Raw genomic sequence first — 10169 nt, 5'->3', positions numbered from 1 at the left:
AATAATTTCATAATCCTGTTTTGCTAGCTTGCTACATCCATACATGACTTGAATTGAAAGTTGTTGGATTCCTTGGAAACAGAAGAGTTGGGCTAGCTAGATGTGCTTACCTGAGATCCCAGAGTTGATTACAATCAAAGAGCTGGGCAGATCAGTAATGGGTTTATAATTGCTATACAGCTTCTTGCAATTTTGTAGGAAAACTTTATTAAGTCTTTCATTCCTTAGTAAAAACGTTGAAGTTTGCTAGTTTTTGATGAATGCGAATTTGATTTTTATATTAAACTGGATTTATTAAAAGGATACATAAGCCTGACAGCTGCTTTCACGTCTTGATGTTTAAATGTTTGAATCAGCACCCTGGAACCACCCTCCCTCCCTATCCCATCCCATCTCATCCCATCCCATTGCATCCCATTCTGTCCCGTCCCATCCTCCCCCATTATTGTTTTATTTGTTTAAAAAACACTACTCTAGGAAGCCTCCCTCGGGATCCGCTTATGAAAAAGGACAGACTGCCTTTGCTGATACTGCTGTTTGCGTCGTTTCCGTTTGTCACACTGGCACAGCAGTAACATCTTGAAAGTGGTTCTGAAAGTTTTGTTACACAGTGCATAGCAAACGGGGTTCACCGTGCTATTGATGTAGCAAAGCCAGTACCCCAGGTCCCAGACAGGTTTGGGGATACAGCTTTTGCAAAAGGTGTTCACCAGAACCATGATGTTATAGGGGGTCCAGGTAACGATGAAGGCCAACAAAATGGCACTGAGCGTTTGTGCCGCTTTCTTTTCTTTGATAAGTGACATCCGTTTTCGCTTGGTGATCTGACTTCTGGTCTTCACGGCAAACTTTTTTGCCAGGGTTGCTTCCTTGAAGGACAAAGGCAAGGCTGAAGATGTCTTGGCCACTGGTGAAATGCCGTCAGATGCTGTGGCCGATTCTACTGCTGACCCTGGCTGAATAGGAAGCTTTGAAAAGCTCTTTTGGAAACTTCCACCATCCTGAAAACTTTTTGGAGGGTGCATTTTTTTAACTTTCATTTCCTTGGAATCTGTGTCAGATTTCTGCAGTTCATCCCCTGAATCATGCAAATCTTCTGAAGAAGGTAGTTTTGTGGAGTTGAGGATGGCGCTGTGACCAGGTAGCTTCAGCACGATCGAATAGATGGCTCTGGTCTCTGCAGCAATGTCTTCTTCGTCGGAGGAGGCTGAATTTTCCAGAGAGGCGGCAGCATCGTTGTTGTTCCAGCTGTCACTGCTGCTGTGCTCTTGGTCTCCCTGGTCTGTGTTGGGTTCCCAGCTCTTCATGGTGAGCCAGAAGTGGCAGCGTCTGTATTTCCTCCGCGAGGAGCGCTTCATGCTCTGCCGCTGCAGCTCGTAGCTGCTGCAGCTGCGGGAGCTGCCGGTCTGGTGCACGAAGCGCGCCGCCTCCGCCTCGCTGCCTGAAGCCTGGAGCCCTGCTAACTCTTTGGTGCGTTTCTCCGTCTCCTTGTAGATCCTCCAATACAAAATACTCATAATGGTGACTGGCAAATAAAAGGCAGCTATGGCAGTGCCAAAAGTGATGATAGGTTCACTTAGAAACTGGATGAAACATTCGCCAGGAGGGACAGTCCTCTCCCCAACAAAATACTGCCAAAACAGTATGGCAGGGGCCCAAAGAATGAAAGAGATGACCCACGCTAAACCAATCATAATTCCAGCCCTTTTGGTTGTTCGTTTGGCTCTATACGTAAGCGGCCTAGTGATGGAAAAATACCTGTCAAAACTTATAACGAGGAGATTCATGACGGAGGCATTACTGGCGACATAGTCAAGGGCGAGCCAAAGATCACAGGCCAAGCTTCCCAAAGCCCAGTGGCCCATGATGATGTACGAGGTGTAGAGATTCATGGAAATTACTCCAATGATCAAATCTGCACAAGCAAGACTTAGCAAGAAGTAGTTGTTGACTGTTTTCAGTTGTTTGTTAACCTTAAACGCAACAATTACTAGGATGTTTCCTATGATGGTCACCAGTGCAAGGGTCCCAGTGAGAAAAGCAATCAAAACCACTTGCCAGACACTGTGCCCACCCAGAGGGTCTTTGCTTGTGGCATTTAGGGACGTATTTGCTGATCTCACAGTGGAGAAGGGAAAACTCTCTGTTGTCTGAGGGAAATCATAGCTGCCAATGAGCGATGCTGCTTCGTCAAGTAGTCCTGGTCCATGGGAATCTCTCTTCCATAAGGAGCTCACATTTGCAAACAGAGGAGAGTTTGAACTGTTATTGTGCATGATCATTGTGGCTCTCTGACATAGTCTGCAGTGGGCGAAAATAGAACAAAAGAGAAAAACACCCAAGTGAACAAGTGATAGCAGTAAAAGATTTTTTTTTCCAAATTATTATATGCATAAAATCTCCCAAGCACTTTGAAAGTTATCTTTACAAGCAAAGCTGTCTGTGACACTCTAATACATAACATAGGTCTAATATACAATAATAGCTCTAACAAACATGTGGCAGTCTTCAACGTAGAGCTGTGATTACATGTGACTCTTTGTAGTATTTGTATACTGTTTCCTTCAAAACATCCACTTGCAGGATACCAAAATCCCAAGAGAATTTGAATCCTCAATAGCACTAAAATGTCCCCATAACTCTATAAAGGATTGGCCCTGAACCTTACACCTTAACAACCTGCTCTCTGGGAACCTTCAAAAACCAAATGAGATGTGCAGCTCCCAGCCTCCCAGGTCACAGTCAGTTCTGGACACTAGTGCTCCCGTGACACTCGCAAAACACAGCCCCAGCCTCAGCCACCTGCAGCTACCGCTAATGATAAACCCCAATATTGTCCCATCTTTCATTACTTAAAGTGTAGCTATACAAAGTCTGCTTTCAGTGTTTGTCAGAAGCTACCATATCCCCTGTGACTGTTTCACTTTCATTGACATTTTGGCTCTCTGATAAGGATACTGGAAGTTCTCAGTCATACTTTTTACACATGGCACTATTCAGGCTTTTTTTTTTTTTTAATTGGGACTAAAGATTTTGTATGTCTAATGACTTCAAAATATCTTTGGGGCAACACATGTTAAAATTTCCTTTGAAAGTATGGTCTCCAGAGTCAGTAAAAAATGTTTGGCAGATGTCAGAGAAATCATTAAACACTTTAGGAAAAGAGGAAAATAACATGAAAGGGATTCATAATTAAACCTTAAACCTTTTCCCATAAGTACTTACATAAAATCAAGTCATACTCAGAATAAGAATTTGCATTTCCCATTATTTCATTAACTTCTGTGGGCTACTCACTAGATACATTTTTATCAATCACTTTTTTTCATCAAGTAGCAAGAACTCTGATGAAAAAGTTTTCAGCTGATTTTAGATCATAGAATCACAGAATCACAGAATGCTTAAGGTTGGAAGGGACCTCTAGAGATCATCTAGTCCAACCCCCCTGCACACGCAGGGTCACCTAGAGCACATGGCACAGGACTACATCCAAGCGGGTTTTGAAGATCTCCAGAGAAGGAGACTCCACAACCTCTCTGGGCAGCCTGTTCCAGTGCTCTGTCACCCTCACTGTTAAGAAATTTTTCCTTAAGTTCCTAAGATGTTCTACAACCTATGCTGTGAAACTCAAATGTTTCTGTTGTAATTCTGAATCAGCCCAGATTCAATTTATTATGACTTAATGACCTAATATATCAAAATGGACTGATGTTATACCATATTTAAAAAGAAGAGGAGTTTCTGGTTTAAGGTCTTAATTAATTTCTACATTCTGTCTTCCTTTGGACTGTGCTTGTACTTTTGCTAGCAAGCCATAAAGGACCAAGTGATTTTAAATGCTAAAGCTCCTTTCATACATACCATAAAACATATATACCATAAATCATATATACCAATATTTAGTTCATTTACCTCATGCACAATAATTACCATAGAAAGCATCTTTGGGGATTTAAAGAAAATTAAATATTAAGCTGCCTCTTTTATTAAAAGGTTACAGGGAGGTTGCCTTATCCTAATACAATTTAACTCATTTATAATGCATTTATCCTTTTATCACACAAGATGCAAACATAATAATAAGAGTAAACATTGCTCTGTGATATCGTACATTTTAAATTTTACTGTTTTCCTGACGAGAGTGATTGTAAATTTGGAGCAATTTCAGGTATGTTGAATCTAAAATTATATTTTAGATTATACTTTATCGAAGATTTGACATTTCAATTTCTGTTTTCTTTGAAAAGTGGACATGAGGGAAATATTCCTGAATATTCACATTAAAAGACTTTACAGGCATTGGGAACATTTAATTGTCAAGCTGCTCTTCTAAAATATAATGTTCATTATTTTATACCATTTTAACTGTTCCTTTACTATCAGCAGTACTGACACATAAAGCCATACATATGATAACAGAAGATGGCTTTATTTTTTTTTCTAGGAATAGTTTTCCAGATAACACAAAGATTTTGAAAACAGCTGCTGCTTTAATTGATACAATAAATGCTTATCTTATTTTCTAGATCAAACTGCCAGGCTGCTTTAATAGAGAACAAACAGTAGATACTTTGATCTAGGAAAGGAGATGAAATGTTTAAGCTGCACCTAATAGTTTGCAAACAAAAATAATTTAATCTGTTTTCACCATTATGAAATGAGAACTAATATCAGGATATGACTTATCACATGAGATATTATTATGATACACTATTGTTTCATTAATCTTACTAATACTTTGTTGATAAAAAATGAAATGAATATATAAAATAATTTCAGATAATTTCATATTTTTCAAACTTTTTTTACTTTGAAATACTGTGGAGTTATTTTATCAAAATCTGTACACTATCATAAAAATAAACTAAAATTTAAAATTTCATTTTCTCATGGAAAAAAGTCACTAGTATCAGAAAAGTGAAGCAATTCAGAGAGAGCTGTGAGGAATGTAAGTAATATGAAATAATTGTCTTTAAGTAGTTCCATAAAATGGAAACTCTGCAGAGAAGCAGAAAAGCAAATACACAACAGAAATAGCAGAAGGTAACTTATAATTATGTGTTTTAAAGAATTGGTTTTAATCTAGTATTTAAAATAAATGCACAATACTGTAATTAGGCACAAACCATACACTGATACGACATCACACTATAACTATAATATTATTATATTGTAAAAATGACTTAAACCTTCGAAAAAACATAGAAGCTAAAGAGAATTCCCCAATTTTTCCCATGCCTAGATACAGATAAAGCTTCTAAACATTGCATTATATATGACTATCAAGATATGTGTTTCTCTGTTTCTAGGGTATCACGCATTTCTTCTGCCTGATGGATTCAGACTTCATGGGAAATTTCATTAGAGAATATAAAACAGAGTAACTACTCGTACCAGTTTTACGTCATAGATATAAGAAGTAAGAATAAAGACCTTTCAACATACTGAAGACTAGCCCTGAATTTGTACCTAACACATAATAATGCATAATTTGCAGCTAATATATAATTCATGTATTAGCCTTCCAAGGGATTTAGGGCATATGGAGGAAATGGTGGGTAGAAGAAGGGTCCACGGTACTTTCTCATAACAGTGTGAGTGACGAAACATGACAAGGGGAAGGAAAACAAGCAAATCTTTTGCTGAAAAACCTCAAAAGGAAGCCGCCGGTGTGGGGCATTTCTCTGTATAAATTAAAATATAATGCCAGCAAATGCATTCATTTACTGTATACTAAAGAGCCATAGCATTTTACATTTATGTATACACTTGTCCATCAGTACTTTTGAAACCTTTGGCTTAATGTCCGAAGAATTTTTTTTTCTCTATAGAAATCCATGAGAACGATGCTGTTTTACAACTGCAGAAGATTTGGTATCTGCATGTGGAAGCATGTGGAGCTGCCAAAATGCAGTTGCTGCTGGAATGAGTAAAGCATAGCACCATGCAGGGTGATGCTGACCAAATACCAAATATTCCCCTCCTAAGAACTGCCCCTATTGATTTTAAAGATAGGGCAGAGCAAAGCCATCAGTCTTAAAGTCAGCCCATGAAGGTTTCTTTTACACAGTGCACAGAGCAATCTGTTTATTCTTGATGAATAAAGCTTAGTTCATTCTTTTATGAACAAACCTAAATTGGTAAATGCTTCGTTTCATGAAGATGGTTCCATAAAAGGAAACACACTGAGGTCTATTCCACAAAAGGGCTATAAACAAGTAAAGAAGAACCTGCAATTAGACAACAGATTTCTAAAGGAAAGACCAGCATTTTGCCATATTCCAAAGACTATCTGTAGGCAAAGTTTTGAAGAAAAGATGAAGAGAAGAGCATGAATGGATAAAACGTAAGCTACAGTGTTTAACGTGTTCTCTGAGTCTCTTTCATCTAAACTGTTATGTGATATCTACATGGTCACCTTTTTTTCTTTTATTTCAATCAAAAATCTACAGACTTTTCAAAATGCTTCTCTCAAGAAAATCTACATGGATTTTTCTGAAAAAATTTCTCTGTACTTGCCCTCCATTAGAGGAGCTGTGGGACACCACGTATTTTTTCCTTTGTTTCCTCTGGCTATACCACTTCCAATCACAAAGCTCGTTTAGTTCAGGTCACCAAACATGCACAACACATCTCCATGGATCTGACTCACACTGCTTCAAAGAAGCTGCAGAAGTGCAGAAACTTGCACAGTGTTCATCCCACCTACCCTGTTGAGATGAAAGTCTGCAGAAAGGCATTTGCAGAAAGGCAGGCAGAGGGCCTGGATGGGAACCACTCTTGCTTTTCATTCACACCTCTTCACACATACTCATACCAACGCTACTCTTATGCCTTGCCCGAAAAGAACATTTAATTAGACATGGTGCATCTATACAAATGGAGAACCCACATACTCAAAATTCATCACCACAAATGCTCACAGATATTTTCATAAAGGCACATGGGATGTGCCTACTGTACAACAGCATTCTCCTCTAAAGGAAATGGTGAAACACTACCTAGTGTGTGCATGAAACAAGAATACTGTTCAGTTGTGAGCGATTGCTCATGAGCAGTCACTTAACCACCGCAGCAAGTGTTGAAACGGCTCCTGCCAATTGCTTGTGGGTCAGGGTGGCTAGCCACGGCGAAATGGAAATCCTTGCATCAAACAGCATCGATGGAAAACATCCTTTTTGTAGTGTTATATTTAGGAAGCAGAGCCATCTTTTCTAGAGCTCGCAGATGAGGTCAGGATAGTACACGAGAGATCTGAAATGGCCACGTAACTGTATGCTAGACATGATTAGTGTTGTCGGGTGCAGAATTTCCTTCCCTGACATTATGGCAGAAAGCAGAGGATGAAAGCCATGAAGCATCTCCTCCTCACACATACACTTACAAAAACTCTACAGGGCAACATCTAATGTCAAGTGTTGTTTGAGAAGTCTGAAAGATCAGCTCAGACTTCTGATGATACCACTATATCATTTTTTTTCATAAAAAGTACAAGCTGGTATCATCTAAGATCAAAAGAAAGTGCTACTAGTATGGTGAATATAGTCCTTTGCTATTCTGACTCTTACAAGTTCCTGCAATCTAGGTGTAATTTAATTCAGTATGTATTACCACACTTTCATTTTCATGGGACAAACCTACCGCCGCCACCATGACCACCACAACGCTATTTTCAACCCAACGCTATTTTCAACCCATGACCAGATTTTCTGCACTTATCTGGGATTTCAATGCTTTAGAAGACCACAGCAAGCTTAATTATCTTTCTCTTTCTAAAACTGCCATGTATTTTCTAGTTTGTACATAAAAAGCGCTACAGGGAAATGGAGGGCCCTGGGTGCGTGGCTCAGGCAGAAGCGCACACACTGCAGCGCCGCTCGCAGCACCTTCCCGGCAGGCCAGGCCTCAGGAGGCCACAGCCAGCCTGGCCTGAAACCGAGTGGAAAAGGGGTCAGAAACACTCCCACAAAATGCAGCACAGTGCGAGGAAAACAAAATGAAGCTGTGAAATGATCAAAGTTCTTATCAGGATCAGAGCTTACAAATCATAGGTACAATATACTAGATTACGATTTCAAGCCAGTGAGTAACAGAAAGAAACCCTATTTTTTGCCACATACAGATTTACCTTAGAGTACTGCTAGTGGTTTGGGGCTTCTTTTTTTTTCTTTTAATGAGAGCTTATCAAAGGTACTGGAGAGAAAATAGAGAGGGGTCTCACCACGAACCATTGGAGGGGAAGGAGGGAGCAGTTGCAGAAATGCTCATGAATTGCAAAAGACAGGTAAATTTCACACTTCTGGAACAGACTAATTCAGTGAAGACTGCTGAGTTTAGGGAAAATCAAATAGAAGAGACAGTACGAGCAGTTCGGTCACAGTTTTACTTCACTTTACTTCTCTTTGCTTATTTCATATTTCTGTTATTTTGTCAATACTTCACATTTCAGCTTACCATTTCTTTTCCTTCCCTTAGATTCGCATATTCACAAACACACAACCTCACTTTATTCCAGAGAAATATATTATTTTGCTGTCTTTAAGAAGCTCCAAGATGAAATTTCCACACACACCTTATTGTGTGTAATATTGTTTCACTGAAGGTTCTTACATTATGGCAGAAACATGACTTTGAATATTAATGTGTTCTAACAGCTAGCAAATATGGATTTCAGTAGAAACAGCTGCTTATTTACACAGCTATAAAAATAAGAATAAATACTGTGCTACCATTAGGACCAGAAAAGAAAAAAACTCAAGTCACATTACATGTTGGCTGTATTTCAAAAATCCAGATGTGTATTTCTGCTCCTAGGACTTTCATCTAAGTTGAATCTGCTACCTAACTGTCGAATTCTCTTGCATATTTTTCCCTAGTATGTTTCATAAAAAGCAAATCAAAATCCTGGTCTGCATGGTTAAAAGGATGATGATTTTAAACCGATATCGGTACTTACTGAACAAGTGCAGCCAGGTGATTTATTACTTATTTATTCCATAGGCTCAGTGCCTCAGTACACACTCACCTCATGATTTTCAGTTTCAGAGAAACCCTATCCTGAAATCTTTTAAAATATTTCCAAATAGAACCTTCACCAAGTGAGCGACTAAGCTCATCCCAATGAAACCTGAACCTAGGGACTGCTGTATCAGTGGTAAGAGCAACGGAAGGGCTTACGGCTTGCTCCCGCTCCCTCTCAGGCAAGTGTGCTTAGTGGGTATTTTCTGAACGGCTCAGATCAACCAAGTGAAACCTCTGAAAGCTTGACCTAGGAAGCGTCCACAATTTTTGAATTGCCACAAACCAAAACAAATGAGCTGTTGCTCAACTAAGGTTACAGTAAGATTTCACTAACCAGATATAACTGTTAAAGCTCAGAGAGGCGTTCTGGTGGAGACAAGGTTTTGCTTACATCCTCGGACGGTTTCTCCCTCAGAGAGATATGTGAACGTCACTCGCCACTTGTCTGCTTGATACTGGAGGAGATGGACGTGCGGTCCAAAAAGTAGTCTGGTTTACAAGCCAGGGTTAGCAGTTTTGCTCACTTGAGAAAAACCCCCGGTTTCAGGGTTGTGCCTTGTAGGTATCTGTGACACAGAGATGTGGCTGAAGGGCTGGTTAGCAGGCTGCATTTGAACATGAAAGTAGACTGAGATGAAGGAAGAAAACAGCCCTGTATCTCGTTTAGGCATTGTAAGGGCATACTTTACTTTTCCCTCTGAGGAAAAAAAAAACTAACCTTCTGAGAGACTTCTTCATTTTACTGTTTATAAACTTTTTAAACACAGTATTGCTTAATATTTCGTTATTTATTATGATGTTAAATTCCTAAAATAGATGCTAAAACTTCACTGTGCACATTTCCTTATTAAAAACTGTCTCTTTATGAAAGGTCATCCATAGGTAATAGGCCAAAAGATGTATTTAGAGATTACATGTTAAAATATGGTCATGAAAATAAAAAGAATGGGAATTTTTAATCTTAACTATATTTTCCTTCTAGATAGTGATAAATGATTATCATTAGACCACTGAATAAGCATGAAAAATGTGTCTATACATATTAAAAATGCAGGTTTCTAAGTGAATTTTTCTTTTACTAAACATTTCATCTTCTCTAAAAAAATAATGATGTCTGAACAAACTAATCTCAAGAAGAGCGTGTTATC

At 38.9% G+C, this 10169-nt stretch overlaps 1 protein-coding gene across 1 annotated transcript; it reads right to left on the bottom strand.

Annotated features, from left to right (window-relative positions):
- Positions 1-435: 435 nt before the first annotated feature.
- On the bottom strand, positions 436-2321 carry CHRM3 (cholinergic receptor muscarinic 3). The gene has a single exon (XM_010224205.2). It carries the CDS (start codon positions 2280-2282, stop codon positions 474-476), a length of 1809 nt encoding a protein of 602 aa, XP_010222507.2. The 5' UTR covers positions 2283-2321; the 3' UTR covers positions 436-473.
- Positions 2322-10169: the final 7848 nt, after the last annotated feature.

The sequence above is a fragment of the Tinamus guttatus genome, unplaced genomic scaffold, assembly GCF_059628265.1.
Source record: "Tinamus guttatus ecotype Peru unplaced genomic scaffold, ASM5962826v1 Tinamus_guttatus_pri_ptg000208l, whole genome shotgun sequence".
NCBI classification, from domain to species: Eukaryota; Metazoa; Chordata; class Aves; order Tinamiformes; family Tinamidae; genus Tinamus; species Tinamus guttatus.
Note: the sequence above shows the minus strand (reverse complement) of the source record. Positions and strands in the feature narration are given on the sequence as shown.